Genomic DNA, 19,011 nt, shown 5'->3' with positions numbered 1-19,011 from the left:
CCTCCTTGAATTCCCTTTTTCTCTTGCAAAGCATTTCTACTCAGTCTCCACTCCCCTATATTTGCATCCTCTGGCTTATTCTTCTGCATAACAAAGAAACCTCCTTGGGGGAGGTAGGGTGGTAATAAGAAAGCTCATTTTCCCCCAAGTTTCACCTGCGTCTGCCCAGTGGCATTTAACAATTGATTTTCCAAGGAAAAAAATCCTGCTGCGTAGCACTTGGTGATGTCTGGGGTAACTCCTTCTACCAAGGCTGACGTTAATCTACCAACATGTCCTCTCTGAATAGAGTTGGTAAGAGATGTACTGTAGTACACCATTGTATACTGTTTCCTTCCCACAGATCTAACATGTAAATAACCGCAAGAGCATATACAAGAGCAAAATGTCATAAAATAAGAAATGATGAGTTTTGAGTAGTGCCACCTTTAGGAAATTTACTTGTTTTACATAATTTTTCAAAAACCTGTACAGTTCTAGAAAGCCCAAATGAATCTGCAATGACATAAAACAGATCAGTGTTAGCTTTGCAACTGCAGTAGAGTGGGGGATAGATTATAGAGGGCTGCAAGGAAGTTCTTGGGGTTGGGAGAAATGTTTGTTACCTTGATTGTAGCGATGGTTTCGTGGGTGTATATAGGTTAGAACTCGTCCAGTTGCACACTTCAAGTATATGCAAGTTGTGGTATGTCAATTAAATCTCAGTAAAATTGGAAAAGGAATTTTAATTAAACAATTTTAAATGTTTTTCAAACTGTTCAGCTTTCTAAGTTAAGCTAAGTTCTTCCCCTTCCCTCCCACCCCCCACCCCCGCAATCTCTGACAAACACCAATCAATTCTTTCTATGAGCTTGTTTAAGATTCCACATATAGGAGAGAGAGATGATCTGATACTTGTCTTTCTCTGTCTGACCTATTTTACTTAGCATAATGCCCTCGAGGTCCATCCATATGACATAACAAATAGCAAGATTTCATTTTTTTTGTTGCTGAATAATACTCCTATGTGTGTATCACCGTTTCTTTACCCGTTTATCCGATGGTGGACACTTAGCTGGTTTCCCTATCTTGGCTATTGCAAATCATGCTGAAGTGAGCATGGGGGTGTATATATCATTTCAAGTTAGTGTTTTTGTTTTGTCCAGGTAAATACCCAGATGTGGAATTGCTGGGTCATATGTTAATTCTAGTTTTAATTTTTTGAGGAACCTCCATGCTGTTTTCCACAGTGGCTGCACCAATTTACTTTCCTACACAAGTGTTCCCTTTCCTCCACATCCTCACCAGCACTTATTCTTGTGTTTTGATAAAAGCTGTTCTAACAGGTCTGAGGTTAACTCTCGTTGTGGTTTTGATTTGCATTCCCCTGTTGGTTAATGATGATAAGCATCTTTTCAAGTACCTGTTGGCCATCTGTATGTCGTCTTTGGAAAAACATCTATTCAGATCTTCTGCCTGGTATTTAATCAGATTCATTTTTTTTGTTATTGAGTTTTATGAGTTCTTAATAGATTTTGGATATTAGCCCCTTGAGATACATGATTTGTTAACAAAAATTCTCTTCCATTCAGTAAGTTGCCTTTTTGTTGATGGTTTTCTTTGTGCAGAAGCCTTTTAGTTTAATGTAGTCCACTTGTTTATTTTTTTATTGACGTGTAATTCACATACAATATTTGTTTCAGGTGGACAACATAGTGATTCAGTGTTTGTATACATTGCAAAAGGATCACCGCAGTAAGTCTAGTGATCCGACGCCATACACAGAGTTAATACACTATTTATTGACTATTCCTCATGATGTACCTTACATTTCACGACTTATTTAAGTTGAAGTTTGTATTTCTTGATCCTCCTTCACCTTTTTACCCCCTTTTCCCCTTTTCCCTTACCTCTGGCAACCACCAATCCTGTTCTCTGTCTGTGAGTCTGCATTTGTTTTTGCTTTTGGTGTCTGATTCAATAAATCATTGCCAAGACTTATGGTAAGGAGCTTAGCTCCTTGTTTTCTCCTAGGACTTTATGGTTTCAGGTCTTATGTTCAAGTCTTTAATTCATTTTGGGTACTTTTTGTGTCTGGTGTGACACTGGTTGCCTGTTTCATCCTTTTGCTTGCGGCTGTCAAATGTCTGTTTTTATGCCAGTACCATACTGTTTTGATTACTCTATCTTTGTGATATAGTTTGAAATCAGACTGCGTGATGCCTCCAGCTTTATTCTTTCTCAAGAGTGCTTGGCTATTCAGGGTCTTCTGTAGTTCCATACAAATTTTAGCATTGTTCTAGTTCTGTGAAAAACGTCACTTGAATTTTGATAGCAATTGTATTGAATGTGTATATTGCTTTGGGTAGTATGGACATTTTAACAGTATCTTTCCAATCCATGAGCATGGAATATCTTTCCATTTGTGTCTTTTTCAATTAAGATTTTATTTATTTAATTTAGAGAGAGCACAAGGTGCAGGGGAAGAGCAGATGGGGAGGAAAAGGTTGTGGGAAAGAATCTCAAGCGGGACTCCATGACCATTGAGGAGCCCTTTGTGGGCTGGATCCCACGACCCTGAGATCATGACCTGAGCCAAAACCAAGAGTCAGACACTTAACTGCCTGAGCCACTCAGACGCCCCTCTCTTTCAATTTTTTTCAATAATGTCTTGTAGTTTTCAGTATACTTGTCTTTTCACTTTGGTGGTTAAATTTATTCCTAAGTATTTTATTCTTTTTGATGCAATTGTAAATGGTACCGTTTTCCTAATTTCTCTTTCTGATATTTCCTTATAAATAAGGGCTGTTTTTAACAACCAGCTTGCAAATTCCCCTAAAATTGAGCCCTCAACTCTCCCGAGCCTGTACAAGCCTACTGTACTGGACCGTGATGTGTTTTGTGTGTGTATGTTTGTATCTTGTTAAATAGCACTTAAATGCCCCTGTCAAGTGGGTCCTGCTATCATGCTCCTGGAAATTGTCTCAGCAGAATGTCCCCTACCAGTGTCCGTTCTGCACCTTGTGCTCTGACTGGTCTAAAAGCTACAGGAAACACCATGGTGATTTCATGGGACTTCACAATCTAGGCAGTGAAGGGGAACAGATTTATTCATCCATTGTACCTATCCATCTGTCCATGCATCTCCCCATATAATCATTCACCTATCTTTTCTCCCACCCACCCATCCATATGTCCACCCATCTGAACAATCACGAGTCTGTCCCTTCATTTTGCTTCCATTCACCCACCCATTTACCCTCCATTAAGTCAATATATGCCTGTTTACGAAACCCCTGTGGTGTGTCAGGCATTGTGCTAGTGTTTTGAAGATGTATAAAACTTAGGGAAGCTCCTGACTGGAGAAAGGTGAATAGATAGTTATAAAAGCCATCATAAAAAGCATGTGCAAAGTGCTTTTAGATCCAAGAAGAAGGAACAAATAACTCCGTGTTTAGGGTGAAAAGTGGGTTGGGGATGGCTCTGCAGGGATTGACCCTGGGCTGGGGTTTAGGATCCCGAATAGGCATTTGCCAGGCAGTGAGGGAGCGATGGCCCTGCTAGAAGAGAAGACTACATGCACATAGAGCGTAGGGTTTGGGGAACTGGCACACGGGATGTTTGAAGTGTGAGGACCCTAGGATTTCTGAGAAGGCTGGCGGTCGAGTTTGGTTTCTAGGAGAAGGGATCATCCTGCTAAGTGGAGGGGATGAGGGAGGACATGACCGACCAGCAAAACCCAACCCCCCAGCTGGGACTGAGGGTTAGCATGGCATGGAGCCTGTGGTGTGAGCAGTGGACCAGAGGGATTTGTAGTTGGGGTCATGGAGACGAGGCAGAAAAGGGAACAAACGTTTAAAGGCACCACCTGTGTGTCAGGCACTGTGCTAAGCATGTTAGAAACACGTCCGTCCTCACAATAGATACAATAGTCCTTATATTGGGTAACAGGTGAAGAGTCCATTTTCCAGGAGCGGAAGCCGAAGCTCAAAGAGAGTGGTTTGCCCATGGTCACAGAGCCTCGGTGTGCTCTGTGTCCAAACGTGTGTGGGGTTCTTGAGGTCTCCTATCCGCTCACTATCCATTCAGTCCTGTGAGGAGGAAACGGAGGTGTGAGAGGTCATGCGGGACCCTGAGATCTTGGCCGGGCCTGGTGGGGCCGAAAGTCCTGGGGGGCCTGTGCCTGTTGAGCGGAGCTGAGGCCTTTGGGCTGGTTGTGGGTGCCGAGAAGCACCGTCTCTGGTATCCCGTTACCTGCGGTCTGCAGATGAGGGGACTGTGGAGGCTTGGAGGGCAGATGGAGGCTACTACATAAAAGGTCCGTTTATGAACAGACCAGAGAGAGGCCCGAATCCTCACTGAGGTGGTCGTTAGCCCCTCTGGTGTGCCTGCCCTGCCAGGCATCTCTGAACAGCTCTTGTGGAGTTTTGGGAGCTTTGCTGTCAACAAGGGTATTTGTGGTAGCTGCCCCAGCCTCCGGAAAGGGTCTGACCGCCTCATAGCCACAGCGGAAGAGCGTGTGTAGTTAGTAACTAATGAGTTCAGGAAGGGAGAGAAAATACTGGAGAACTTTCTGGTGGGCTTGGAACCCTGGGATTTCTCGGAGCCACCAGGCTTGTGGTTGAATGTGGTTCTGACCCTGCTCCTGAGGCTGCCTCGGGTGAGAGAAAGTACTGCAGAGGGGACCCGATTTGACTCTGTCACGCCCAGTAAGCATTCCGGTTTTGATCCTTAGGTGGCCTCATTTGACTTTCCAGGGAGGCCCAGGGGAGACTTGGATACACATTTTGCTGTTGTGAGACATGGGAGCTGTGGGGCCAGGCTTCCTGGGTCAAGTGGGGTGTCCCCTACTATTGGCTGTGTGACTTCACCTTCTAGAGCTTCTGTTTTCCAGTACATGATAGGGAGATGATCATTTATTCAACAAATAGTAAGTGCCTACTGCATGCTAGGCACTCTACTAGATGTTTGGGAAAATACGGTGAGTGAAACAGAATTTCTGTCCTCTGGGAGATGCCCCTCCAGTGGGGAGAGAGTGTAAATGAGCTCACAGGTGTAGGACACTTGGCACCCAGTAGGCCCTCAACAGAAACACCCTCTCGCAATAGGGGGTCGTGATCAGGTGAGGAAGCGAAGGGGTAAGTGCCCCGTGTCCCGTGAAGTGTGGTGCAGAGCATCTCCTGTTCCAGGAGAACAGAGTGGCAAGCAAGGGGATCCTAGGCATTACTCCGTGGAGCGGGATAAGCAGGAACCTGTGTGCTCCTCCCTGAGATCTCCCCAGTCTCTCCCAGCACATTCACCAGCCTCGTTTATTTTTCTGAAGCCACCGTTTCGAAACCTCTGGAGCCGTTGTGCACACCCACCTGTGGCTTGCCGTGCTCCTGACAGACAATGCCACCATTGTATGGCTGTGAGGCTGTTCCCAGGCCTGGCACTTGGATCTGCTGCACAGGGTCCCAGGCCAGCCTTGCCCTCCTCCAGACTGGAAGAACAGGGGCACCTTACTCCTGAGCATTTCCCGATTCAGAGACAGCCACGCGATGGTAACATGTTACATTGGCATTTCAGTTTTTACCGTCATGACGCTGCTGTGAAATCATGTTTGCTTTGTGCTTGGGTGACATGGGAAAGTGTCAGCCCCCCTCTTAGATCTGAGTGGCAAGTGACCGGCTCTGTTCCCAGGGGTGGGAGAGGGTGACACTGTAATGGCTATGATGGGGCAAGCCTTGCTCTTTTCCCACGTTGCCAGCACACTTGACCTTCTGTGGATTGTGGTTCCTGTGGGGGCCTCTCCGTAGCAGTCTAGCGTTCCTGGGAGCCAGAGTCACTGCCAGAGTCACTGCTTTTAAACCCTGCATCCGTTTCCTGTAACATTGGGAGTGTCATTTCAGCTGCCAAAGCCTCAACTTTCTCATCTGTAGAGTGGGGGAGAGATCTTTCTCTCAAGTAAGTGGGGCACGAAAAGAGTTGTTTGCAAAGCTCACACTGCAGGTGACCGTCTTCATGGTAATTGGAATCATGGCCAACATACATACTATGTGCCAGGCATTGTTAAATTTTCTCATTTCAATCTCAGAATAACCTGAATAGGTGGTTGATCCATTTTACAGATGAGGAAATTTAGCTTGGATAGTTTAAGTATTTTGCCCAGGAGAACTCTGCCAGGAAGGGGTTGAGGCATGGTTGGAACAAAAGTGGTCTGATTCTAGAAGGTGTTCTTTTTACTTGATTCGTTGTAGACATTTGACTAATGGGTGTTATTATCCTACACAAGACTACAGCACGAGCAGAACCCAGCACAGGTGGGTGCTCAGACAGTGTTGGCTTAATGCATCAAGGTATGCGTGTGGCTCAGAAGCAATTTATCTTGACTTGATATTCAGAGTTCAAGTAGGAGTAAGGATGGTGCCACGATGTGGAGGAAGATAGAAATCCTAAGTAATGAAATCCAGCAGTGGGCTCCTCCCTCCCAGTGCTCCTATCTTCTGGCTCCAGAGAAGGATGTATATTCCTTGGTATAAAGAAGTTCATGTTATCCATGCTACAAAAATGTTACATGTATGTTGAGAGTTGAACTGGCAGTACCATTCTGCTCAGGTGGGGAATGTAGAACCTGGTCATGTCTCACTCTGTGCTCCTGGAGCCCAGCTTTCTAGCAGCCTTACCTGTGTGGAGATGGGCCAAAAAGCCTACTGAACCTTGGAGCAACTCGAAGGTGTGCCACAGAATCCTTCTACTCATGTATATTTGTTGATGGAGAAGTCTCTTCAAGGTTGTTGCTTGAATAGTAACTTTATACCCAATTTTAAAGGACTCTGGGATCTTTTAAGGAAGGCTCAAGAGGCCCTAAGGGCGTCCTTATATGCATCAAAACACTATTATTCATAGTAATGTCTGTCGGGCATCAAGAATAAGTGAAATTGGGTTAATTTAAAAAGGAGGGAGCATGATAATCCATTTAGGAAAGATTCCCAATGGAATAGCTAAATATGCGTGGCTCTCAGAAGTATAAACTCTCAGTAATCTAGGATGACTTATTCCCCCAAACTTAGATAGCCCAGTGTTTATTAATTTGAATATTAATAACCACCCCTTATTTCATGCTATGTGCCAGACACTGGGTTAACCACTTACATACATGCTCTCATTTAGTTCATGAAGCAACCCTGTATATCCCTGCTGCGCAAGTGAGGGACATAGATGCTCAGTGGGAGCATGACTCACCAAGGCCACCCAGATGGTAAGAGGCAGAGCCAGATCTCTGCCCTGGTCCGTGCCAGCTCAGGAGACTACAGACACGCTGCCCTTGTGATTACTGCGGTTGATGGAAAAACCACAAATGACCTGAGTAATGCACCAGATGGCAAGGATGGGGGTGGAAGGAGAGTCCTTGCCCTTCAGGGTGGGCATGTCGTAAGCACTGAGGATGCTGGGCAGAATTGGACTCTTCTCCACAGAAACCAGGGAGCAGGGCTGGTGTCCCGGCCCAGCCCAGCCCCTGCTGTGCTGTGTGATCTTGAGCAAAAGATTGAGTTCTCAGGGCGCCTGGGTGGCTCAGTCGTTAAGCGTCTGCCTTCGGCTCAGGTCATGGTCCCAGGGTCCTGGGATCGAGCCCCACATCAGGCTCCCTGCTCGGCGGGGAGCCTGCTTCTCCCTCTCCCACTCCCCCTGCTGTGTTCCCTCTCTTGCTGTGTCTCTCTCTGTCAAATAAATAAATAAATAAATCTTTAAAAAAAAAAAAAAGGATTGAGTTCTCTGTGCTCCACCTCTATCTCCAATGTGTCAGGGACACCATTTCCCCTATTTGAGTGGTTACTTCGAGGCAGTGGTTTTAACAAGGTGGCGGTCTCCATTGAGAGAGGGGGAGTGGGAGAAAAAGCCAGCAGCTACTTTGATGCCCCTCACTCATCCCCTGCGGTTAAAAGGTTATGTGGACCTGAGGCTGCACCTGTGGAGTAGGTGCCATGCACCTTGCAAGATGCTGGACGTGCAGCAGTGAATGTGCGTCCAGCTTTGCCCTTGAGAACAGATGGTGCGTTTTGATTTTCTAAAAAATTGTTAGTAATTGAATAACCATTCTTTGCAGTGTTCAGGTACTGGGTGAACACTCTATATGTTGTGGCAGTATCATTTTTAGACTTCAGAGCCATCAGAACTAAGCCATTGAACCACATACCGCCTAGTCATGGGAATACTGGTTGATGTCATGGCCGAAGCCTGGAGCCATACCTCTTGAACAGAGGCCAAACGGTAGCATTTCCTTTACAACGGATTGACTGCAAAGCACCTCCGAGGCTACATGACGGGTTTACTTTAATCTCCACACTGGCACTTCCTTCTAAGAGATCTGTTTTATTCTCTTTCTCCTGGAAAGGCTATCCTCAGGCCATCCACTGTCTTCGGGATCCATCTGGCTGTCTGGCATATGGGTCTGGATTTATGACCGAGTTGTGAATGGCACCAACTTTCGGTGCAGTTGCTTTGTGAAATTGTTCTTGGGTTTCTTAGAATGCTACCCCCACCCCTTCCTTGAGGGCTAATTGCAGTGTAAATTTAGCAACATTCTTCTCCCCGTTGATTTAGCAGAGTGCAATTATTATCGGTTTTCTTGTTACAACTAATAATCAGGTTTCTTACTTCAATTGATCTGTCAAAATTTTCCCTCTTTGATTGCAGCCTCTGTGATACAGAATGATGTGCAGTTATAAGCAAACAAATGACGCAGTCCTTGAAATTCTGTCAGGGGTAATAAGTGAATCAAACCAAATTCACTCCTCAGCTGTCATCGCCTTCCTTCCCCCTTTTATCTCTTCAAGCCTTTGACAGCAGCTTCTCTCCCTCACCGAGGGCTTCTGGCACACTGATTCCCCTGTTAGAGGGGGTGGGGAGTGAGGCAGATAGATGAAGGAATCCAAGCGTGAAAGGCCCCTCATACACTAGTGGGAAATTGTTCTAGAGCTTTGCTCTGGAATGGTCGGGTTTGGAGCTGGAGGTGGGAACGGTGCTTGTATTCTTTCCTTCTCTGGGGTTCTTTTTCTTTTCCATTGCTACTAGAAGTTCACAGAACAAGGATCAGTGGGCTCTGGGGTAGGAGCATCAGCAGACCCCAGTCTCTAGAACTGTGGGGACCGTGAGGCTCTGGAAGAGCAGTTGATTCTGGGACCCCGAAGCTTGGACAGGAAGCTCTGCATGCTTTAGCCCTTGCCTGTTATCTTTGAAACACACACTGCGGCATTTTTGCGAGGTGCCAAATATGATGGAGCCTTTGACTGCAGATATTGTGAGTTGATTTTCCCTTCAAAGAATGGCACTCATTGCATGAGCTACTGAAGGAGCAAGTGAGAGAGATGGGGCTGACTTATGTCCAGGCTTAGCATGGCCCCTGAAAATGGATTCTTACAATAAGTGTGTTTTCTTGTGACTTCTTTAAAAAGTTGAGAGCTGGGGGGGAGGGGACGGGGGGAAACTCCAGATAATTAATGATTCTTGTTGGATGGGTCCTGATTAATGAGCTTGAGCCATGGAGTGATTTATTTTCTCTGTCCCTTCCTCTTTGAATCAATAAAGAGATTTGAGATTCTGGTTTGAGGATTCACTGAGAGCCTACATTCTTATTTATCTCAACTGTAATCAGTTTCCCAGAGGTTTGCCCACTTTCTCTCTGTTCAGCTCAACCTGGCAACCACATACTTACCAACTGCCGTGTGTCTCCACCTTGGGAGGTACTACTGAGCGGCAGAGATGGGCGGGACTTAGTCTCTGCCCACATCTGGCGGGAAGGGTGGGAAGGTGGTGCCAGTGTCCACGTTATCTACAATCTCTGCATCATGTGCAGCTCGGGATGCAGTTGGGAGATCCAGAGTGACTTCTTGGAGGGACTGACCTAGGAATTGAGCCTTGCTGGGTGACCCAGGTGGAGGTACTCAGGCAGACACGGTGGCATGAATTCAGAGATGGGGAAGTGTGAGGTTGAGTTTTCCTGAAGGTGATCATAGTTATTACTACTGAGCATTTGGCATGGTAGGCCTATTATCTCATTCAGTCCTCATAATAGACTGGCCAATCTTTTCTCAAAGAGCTGGATAGTAAGTACTTGAAGCTTTTTGAACCAAAAGCTCTCTGTCACAACTACTCAACCATGCCACTGTGGCATGAGAGTAGCTAAAGATGACAAGTGAGTGTGGCTGTGTTCCAATAGAGCTTTGTTTACAAAAACATATGGTCAGCTGGGTTTGGCCTGGGTCATGGACTACCAGGCTGTTTTCTAAGACATTTGGTATAATCCCCATTTTATGGAAGGTAAAACTGAGATACAGAAATGTTCATAGGAATTCACTTGCCCAGAGCCAAGGGCCAGCTTGACTTGGTCATTTCCAAAGCCCATCCTCTTAACTTCCACATACACTGCCTCCCCCACAAGGGTTGGACACGGTCTGGGGAAGAGTCGGTGGACCAGACTGCCTTGAATAGCAGTGTAAAAAGTCTGACTTTAATTCAGTGGGAAGTGTGGTGCCTTTGATTTTTTGAGTAGGTGATAGGATTAGAGCTCTGCTCCAGGAAGACTAAGCATGGTGGCTGCTTCTGTGTCCTTCTATAATAAATGAGCTCATTTCATCTTCATAATGGTCCGATGATATAGGTAGTATTATTCCCATCTTATAAACAAGGACACCAGGTCAAAGGGTACAGAGGTAACTGGCATCGTGGCAGCTAGGATTTAAAGCACGTGTGTGGACTCCAGAGCCCCCTCTTTACCATCCCACTCCACTGCCCCCACTTCCTGAGCCCCATGTGGGTCAGGCCAGGGGCTTTACTGAGTCTTCACGACCACCTTCTGAAGTAGGCCTTATGCCCATTTTATAGCTGAATAAATTGGAGCTCACAAAAGTTGAGTAACTTGCCCAAGGGCATTCAGGCAGCAAGGGATAGAACTAGGTTTGGGGTTTTTATTTATTTTTAAAATCTTTCAGTGAGAACGTAACGGAATAGAAGAATGAGCCTAGAATCCATAGGAGGGTATCATGGAGGAGGGAAATGATTTGAATAACTTTTGTATTTGTATTCAGAGAAGCAGCATGGTAGAATATCTGAGGGATTCCAGAGCCCAAATGGGTTCAAATCCTGGCTCTGCCACTTACTTATGGTCTTGGACAAGTTACTACTTTACCTCTCTACATTTCAAAATTTCTCCTCTGAAAAAATAGACAAATAATAACATTTACCTCATAGAATGAGGATTAAATGAACAAATATGTGCAAAATGTTTATACCAGTGTCTGGCATGTAGTCAGCACTATATGTTGGTTATTTATTAAGTTCCTACTCTGCCTAAGGCCATTTTTTTCAGTGTTTTTTTTTTTTTTTATGATTTTATTTATTCATTTGGGGGGAAAGGAGCAGAGGGAGAGAGAGAAGCAGACTGAGCACAGAGCCTGACCTGGGGCTCAATCCCACAACCCTGAGATCATGACCTGAGCCGAAATCACGTCAGGCACTCAACTGACTAAGCCACCCAGATGCCCCCGCCTTGTTTTTCTAATGTCTTATCACTCAGTCCTCATAAAACTGACAAGTAGGTGGTATTGATCCCATTTCACAGATAAGAAAAACTAGCCTCAGTGACGTTAAATAGCTTGCCTGAAGTCCTGCATCCATTCACCCACAGATATATATCGAGAACTAATATGCTAATGCTGTGGTCACCTTGGATACATCATAGAACAAAACAGATCCAAATCCCTACCCTATGGAAACTGCAGAACTGGGGCTTGAACCCGGGTCTGCCTTGTTTCCTTTTAATGTTTTTTTTTCTCCCTCTTAACAATTTAATTTAATGATCCTTAACATTTAGGATTGGCCATTTAATGACCAAGATGGTGCCCCACTTCCTTAGCTTTCTCAGTGCTTACAAAATTGAAAATGATTGTGCTTGGGAATCCTAGGGAGGCAAGTAACATGGATTTAAGGATTAGATACCTTGGAGCGCAGTGTGGAATAGCCCCATCCTGCGGTGTGCCTCTTTGGCTGTGTCTCTGCAGTGGAAGACCAAGATTCGACGTTGGGGCTGGGAGGAGATGGGGCTGTCTGTTCTCAGCTCTTGATGAAGTAGGAAGTGCAGCTCTCCCTTCCCCCATCTTGGGAGGAGGCTCTCACTGTCCCAGGTGGCGTAGCCAGGGGTGCAGCGTCCCAGAAGGGTCCTACTTTGTGAGTCCAGACCCTGGCCTGCTGTCCCCATTCTCTGAGCCTCGAGGGGCAGTGCCCCATTGTGTGAGATTACTCTGGGCCTGTTGGAAGCACAGAGTGGAGGAGAGCCGGGGCGAGGGTAGGGCTCCCACTGCTCTGGGAGTCACACACAAGATCTCAGAGCGCACCTGCTGGAGACCTCATATGACTTAGTATATGAACTTGTCGCTACTAATATATGGACCAGTCGAGGTGGAGTATTCTCTTTGAGCCATCACTTGTTCATATCACTGCAGGGGGGAGAAAGGTGCCGATATATGGGGTCTACATGTCCCTCCACAGACTCGCAAATCTGTCGTGGAACCCAGCACTCAAAATTGGTGAGGTTTCTAATTTTGCTTGTTATTTGGCTTATTTCAGGGAGAAAGTTTTCAGGTGAGTTTTCTTGTGCTTATAGGCCTGTTTTGAAAGAAAAGATTCTCTTGGGACAGAGGCGGGGGGGGGGGGGTCTGTTTTCCTGATCCTATGGGTGACCCAGCCCCTGCCTTTCAGCTGCTGTGCACACCAATGCTGTGTTTAAATATGTTGGAATTTGCTGGTTTTTTTTTAAATTATTATTAGTCACAGAATCCCAACAGTGGAAATGAGGCTTTTAAATTAAACCAATTACATCTGAGCTGATTGCAAGGTGGTCAATAACACCACTCACACACGAGTAATTGAAGGGCTCTGTGTTGGCGTACTTGGCTTCTTTACAAGGCACCCAGGCTCCTGAGAGCTTCGCTAACTCAATAGCCCTCCTTACCCTGAAATGGCCCATTAAAAGATGCCTGTTGGGTGGTAACCTCCCCATACGTTTTCTCAATAAAGAGAAAAAAGATGGGAAGGGGTGGGGTGGCAGCGGCGGGGTAGGGGGAGGCTTCTCTTGCATTTAGAGCCACCGCCTCTCAAAGCTGTCTGGAGCAGACTGTTTAGTTCTGTGTCCCCGTCCCATTCAGGCCTTTGCATGCTTTGAAGCTTTCTTTAGCTTTTCCCCGCGCCTCGATGGCAGATCTCTCAATAGGCAAAAGCCCCGCTCTGGGTAGCTGAAAGGCCCCTCCGCACAAGGCTCTGCATGTTAATGGCTGCGGCTGGCCCAGGACGGCGTGCTGGCGGGGACGGTGGCTGCTACGCAGGCCCCAGCAGCTGCCTCTGACTCGGGGACAGGGTCTGAGTAGGTTCCTCAAGTTGTCGCTTTGCTTTTTTGCAGATCTATACGGACTGGGCCAATCACTATTTAGCCAAATCGGGCCACAAACGTCTCATCAAGGACCTCCAGCAAGATGTGACGGACGGCGTCCTCCTGGCTCAGATTATCCAGGTTGTGGGTAAGAGCGGGTTTTATGTTGGGGATTGAGGACTTACAGTGGGGGAGACCCGAGAGGGGACGAGCTGGACAAGGGGCATGGAACACCGAAATCTCCCAGAAGAATACAGTGTTTCTGTCACACGTGTGAACAATTCACTTGATAACGTGTCGTGCTTGGGGAAGCGCGGGTACCAGCTTGATTTCCCTGCTACGATGACCCGCTTGATGCTCAGAGAAGGAGGGCTGGAGGGGGTCCTGGTGGTCTGAGGACGGCTCTCTGCCCCTTTCTTGCCCCCTCTCTTTCTGGTTCTCCCCCCACACCCCCAACCCCTCTGATGGTACTTTTTTGTGGATTACTTTGGAAATATTTACCAAAAACAAACAAACAAAAGGTACCACAAGACTGGTTTAGTCCTGCCAACTCTAATTGGGTCTGAGAAGGCAAAGGATCAAGCCGTGCAGAGGGTTGGTTCTGGTTTTAATACTGGGGGGAAGGGAGCTGGGGCTGCATGCCAGGAAGAGCGGGTTCATCCCGGGAAGGCAGGTGGGCACAGCCCTGCCTTGAGCCTCCAGCCTGACTGGAAGTGCCCCCCCGCAGCCCTGCCTGAGAACTCGGGCTGAGGAGGCAGGAGGTCAGTTAGATGCCATTAGGCTGATTGTGCTTCGGTGGCTGCCTCATGCCAAAGGAAGAGGCATAAGGACAGAAGCCCCTTGGGTATGCGTTGTTGTGGGAAATTTGCTTATCTTTCAAGTCTGAGAAGAGTGGCTATAAAAGTGTAGTCGTAGCTCCGCTCACATCTGCGGAGATTGTACCTGAAAACACAGGCAAGTTGGCCTTAGCTGGGAACTTTTGGACTGATGCTGCCACTCAGTTACAAGCACCCCTGCTATCCTAAGATTGATTTTTTAAATTTTTTAAATTTTTTATTTATTTGATAGACAGTGAGAGAGGGCACACAAGCAGGGGGAGTAGGAGATGGAGAAGCAGACTCCCCACTGAGCGGGGAGCCCGATGCGATCCCAGGACCCTGGGATCGGGACCTGAGCCAAAGGCAGAGGCTTTGACTGAGCCACCCAGGCGCCCCCTAAGATTGATTTCTTAAGACTGGCTTGCACTGGTTCCCCTTCTTCCTTCCTGCCGTGTGTTAGTTGTCTACTGCTGTGTAACACATTGCCATGTGTGTATTATCTCATGGTTTCTGGGTGTGGGAAGTATAGGCCTGACTCAGCTGGTATCTCTGCAGGGCTGCAGTCAAGATGTTGGCCCGGGCTGAGTCCTCGTGTGGAGGCTTGACTGGGGAGGGGGCCAGGTTCACTTGGTGTTGGCAGATTCATTTCCTTGCAGGTAGAGGAGGTGAGTCCTGATTTCTTACTGACTGTTGGCTGGAGGGCTTCGCCTTTAGAAGCCCCTCTCCGCTCCTTGCTGTGTGGGTCTCCCAGTGTGGTTGCTTGGATTGATTTCTTCAATGCCAGCAAGGGAGAAAGTTTCTAGAGCAACTTGGCTAGCAAGTTGTAATCTTCTGCAATGTAACATTGTGGGAGTGACATCCCATCACTTTTGCCTTGTATTGTTGGTTAGAAGCAGATCCTAGGTTCTGTCACACCCCACAGGAGGGGATTGTACAAGGGTTTGAAGTTAAGTGGGAAGATCATTGGGGGTGACCTAGAAGTCTGTCTGCTATGCTTCTTCCTTTTCATCCCCTTCCTCCTCCCACTTTTTTTCTCAAACTTTTCTGAGTATGGTTGAGACCCAGTGTTACATTAGTTTCAGGTGTACAACATAGTGACCCAACAACTCTATACATTATGCTAAATGCTCACCGTAAAGGTAGCCTCCATCTGTTGCCATGCAACACTCTTACAGTACCATTGACTAAATTCCCTGTGCTTGTGACTGATTCATTCTGTGACTAGAAGCCCGTGTCTCCCACTCCCCTTCCCCATTATGCCTACTCCACCCTCTGCCCCTTCCTACGGCCTATGTAGTCATCTTGGACTGGAACCGATTTCTCTTCCTCCTGCTCTTTGTCACTCCTGCCAATCTTACGAATTTCTCTCCATTTCCTCAGCATCCTTATGAAGTAGGGGATATTCACCCCATTTTACACCTGCAGAAACTGAGGCTCAGTGTGTTCTCAGTACCTCATTATCACACAACTAGTCTGGAGGGGATTCTGTTTTGGGTTAGTTTGCTTCTAAAACCTATGTTCTTTGCCCTGCTCTATTATACCCTCTGTCAATCCAGAGACACAGAACCCAATGCAAGGATCTGGCTCCATTCACTTTAGTTCAGTAACCATTTGCTGAGCGCTGACTGTGTGCCAGCATTGTGCTCCAAGCTAGGAATAAAGAGACAATTGTGTAAGGCCTGTAACCTTGGAAGAAGGAGTAGTATCTTCTTGCTAAGGTCTTCACAGAAGATAGCACTTGGACTTGAGCTGAGTTTTGATCTCTACATCAGCATGTCACATGAGGTACCACTATGGCTGAATCTTGGGGCTGTGTAGTATTTCTACCAGGACCTTCTCAGCTTTCAGCACTGGGAGCAAGAGAGCAAGTGGGAAAGGATGGAACCGAGAGGCCTTGCTTTTATGCCAGCTTCATTGCTCCCAACCGTGGGACCTCAGTGTCCCTTTCCTCTGCTGCCTCTGTTTCCCTGTCTTTAAAATGGGCACGCCCTGAATTTTGTGGCAGTCTTAGGAAATGCAATGTAGGTAGCAAACATGACCTATGTTTGGAAAGTAAAGTGTTCTCCGATAACACTCGGTAGCTACTTTCTAGAAATATATGAGTATGAGGGTGACGTTGGTATCCACGTTACAGTGTATCATGATAAATTCGTTCTGTCATGGGCTCAGAATAGATGAATGGTAGCATGTATATCATGAATTTACTAAGCACAGTGCTATAGAATATAAACTAGTACAGTTTTTATCCTTGCTCAGGGGGATGCTTCCCTGAATCTGTTTGGAGGACATGAACCTCCCTAGACAGTAGCCTCTCTGGGCCTGAGCTACTGGAGTGATAGCAGGGCCTCGAGTTAGTACCGGTGCCTGACTGCCCCTGAGGCTCCCAACTTGCCTTCCTTCAGCCCTCTAAGAGAAGCTTGCTCCTGCTGGGGACTCTACAAGTAAAGGCAGGTGTTAGCACCTCTACCTCTGCCCTTGACTGTGCTGGGCTCACACCCTCTGCTCTGATTGTGGAGAACAGAGACCCAGAAAATGAGGGGCTGAAAAGGTAGTGACACTCAGGAGTCCTGTGTGACTTCTTCTCTAGATTGTTTGTCAGCCAGTTCAGAGCATTTAATCTTAGTGAAGCTCGTGAATACAGATCTCTTGGTGAGGGAGAGGGAGCAACGTTTCTGACCAGGCTGTCGAACTACTGACCAATTGTATGCTTTACTCTGAAGCCCATGCTTTCTTCCACATGTGTGTCCTTTAAAGTAAAATGTAAAAAGGTACATTTGTACGTGTACATGTATTTAACATACGCATATATATGTGTGTGTGTTTCTATTGGTCTATCTAAAATTTTCCCAGAATTGGAATCCATCATGTGCTGGACAGAATTCTAGTGTTTCAGTTGTTCTTTGGCTGGTGAGCCTCCAATCATCTGGAAAAGTCCATATCTTTCCTAGCTCCCCCACACAGAGCTGGAGGGACCCTCCTCTATCATTCCACTGGCTTCTGTATTGGGCCTGGGTCTGAGTTGTCTTTCTTTCTGGCTCATATAGAGCATTTAACGTGGTGGCTGGTGAGCAATGATGTTCAAGAAAACCCGAGAGGATCAGGGATTAGACTTTGATTCACTGCAGCTCCTGCTTCTGCAGGCCTGGTTGGATTGTTTCCCACAGGTGGCCTGGATGTGTGCCCTTCTCTGCAGTTTCTACTTCTCTGAACATGCCTCTAAACTGGATGTCACACACTCCTCCTTTCCAGGATTCTTGTTGCAGGTCTCAAGGTTTGGAAGGGACCTCTAAAGCCCCAACCTGATGCTTGAATTTCTTTTATGAAGAACAGTCAACAGACTGTTAAATACTGCCTGTGACAGGCAGCTTATTACTCCCCCACCCACCCCCATCAGCTAGTTCTAATGATGGAGAGTTAGAATCCTTCCAAAGATTTTCTTTCACTAGGTCAAACTCTGCCCCCCAGCCCTTGGTAGTATCTCCTTGTAAGTACTAGTTCTGCCCTCCATGGCTACAAAGAAATGACCATAATCTGAGACCACAAGAGCTTCGAAATTGAGGACAGTAGTGGATTATAATTATGGAATAAAATAGGAATCTACGAGTCTACACTGACAGATAGATACCTCTATCAGTGGAGAAGAAAGGACTCCACTGTTTTGGGGAACAAATAAAGAGTGAGTTGCAACCATGATGGTAAAGATTAGTTAGGGCAAGAAGCAATGGATGCTGACATCTGGAGGAGAAAGTTTGAGGAGCAAGCAATTTGCATGATCTCAAAGTGTCTCTTCACTGATTGCTTATTAGTTGCAAGAGGAAATGTATCCACACAGGGCAGAATCTACTTCATGACCAGGAGATCAAAATTTGATCACTGGCAAGGGGTAGATGGATATCATGTGCTTGCTGATGTGATACCCTGAGAAGAACATAGCATCACTTATGTTGAATTCCAGGCAGGGATGGAAAACCTGAAACTAATCACAAGGAATCAGACCAACTCAAATTGTGGAACATTCTATTTAAAAACAAAAACAAACTGGCCTGTATTGTTCAAAAATGTCAGCTCTATGAAAGACCAAGCCTGGGAAATTGTTCCAGAATGAAGGAGATTAAAGAGATGTGACAACAAAGGTACTACAAGATCCTGGACTGGATCCTATATAGGGGAATAGAATGCCATAAAGGACATTTTTGAGTATATTGCCAAAATTGGGATTATATCAATGTTAAGTTTTTTGAATTTTATAATTGTACCATGAGATAATCTCCTTGTTCTTTGCAAATGCATATGAAGTCTAAGGGGCAGAGGATACAATCTATGTAGTCCACACTAAAAGGATTCAGAAAAAAAATCTGTATACCTGTACAGAGACAAGGAGGGGAGAAAATAAGAAAAAATGGTGTGTGGGAATTCCGGTGACTTTTCTGTCCATTTGAAGTTTGTTCGGTTCTCTTTTCTTTTCCCCTCCCCCCCCCTCCCCTCCCCTCCCCTCCTCTCCTCTCCCCTCCCTCCCCTCCTTCCTTCCTTCCTTCCTTCCTTTTTCAAGGATTTTATTTATTTACTTTTAGAGAGTGTGAGCAGGAAGAGGGGCAGAGGGACAGATAGAATCTCAAGCAGACTCCATACTTAGCATGGGGCCTGACGCGGGGCTCCATCTCAGGACCCTGTGATCATGACCTGAGCCAAAATCCAGAGTCAGATGCCCAACTGACTGAGCCAGGTACCTCCGTTTGATGTTATTTCAAAGTAGTTAGAGAAAAGAACACCCCCAAATGAAGGCCCATTGAAACTTGGAGTCAGGGAGATTGT

General features: G+C 46.3%; 1 protein-coding gene across 8 annotated transcripts in view; it reads left to right on the top strand.

The window, feature by feature from the left end:
* The window catches only part of NAV2 (neuron navigator 2), a 724,028-nt gene that overhangs the window by 443,083 nt on the left and 261,934 nt on the right, over nt 1-19,011 (top strand). For all 8 annotated transcript variants that reach the window (XR_012381865.1, XM_073904859.1, XM_073904858.1 and 5 more), the window contains one exon: nt 13,412-13,529. Coding sequence is in view for 7 of the 8 variants with exons in the window: in XM_073904859.1 (XP_073760960.1) it covers nt 13,412-13,529 (118 nt within the window). In the remaining variant the exon portion in view is untranslated. The remainder of the gene's footprint in view (nt 1-13,411; nt 13,530-19,011) is intronic.

Source organism: Callorhinus ursinus, unplaced genomic scaffold, assembly GCF_003265705.2.
Source record: "Callorhinus ursinus isolate GAN/ISIS: 27379988/994484 unplaced genomic scaffold, GSC_fseal_2.0 scaffold21, whole genome shotgun sequence".
NCBI classification, from domain to species: Eukaryota; Metazoa; Chordata; class Mammalia; order Carnivora; family Otariidae; genus Callorhinus; species Callorhinus ursinus.
The sequence above is the reverse complement of the archived record's forward strand: the minus strand, read 5'-3'. Positions and strand labels throughout refer to the sequence as shown.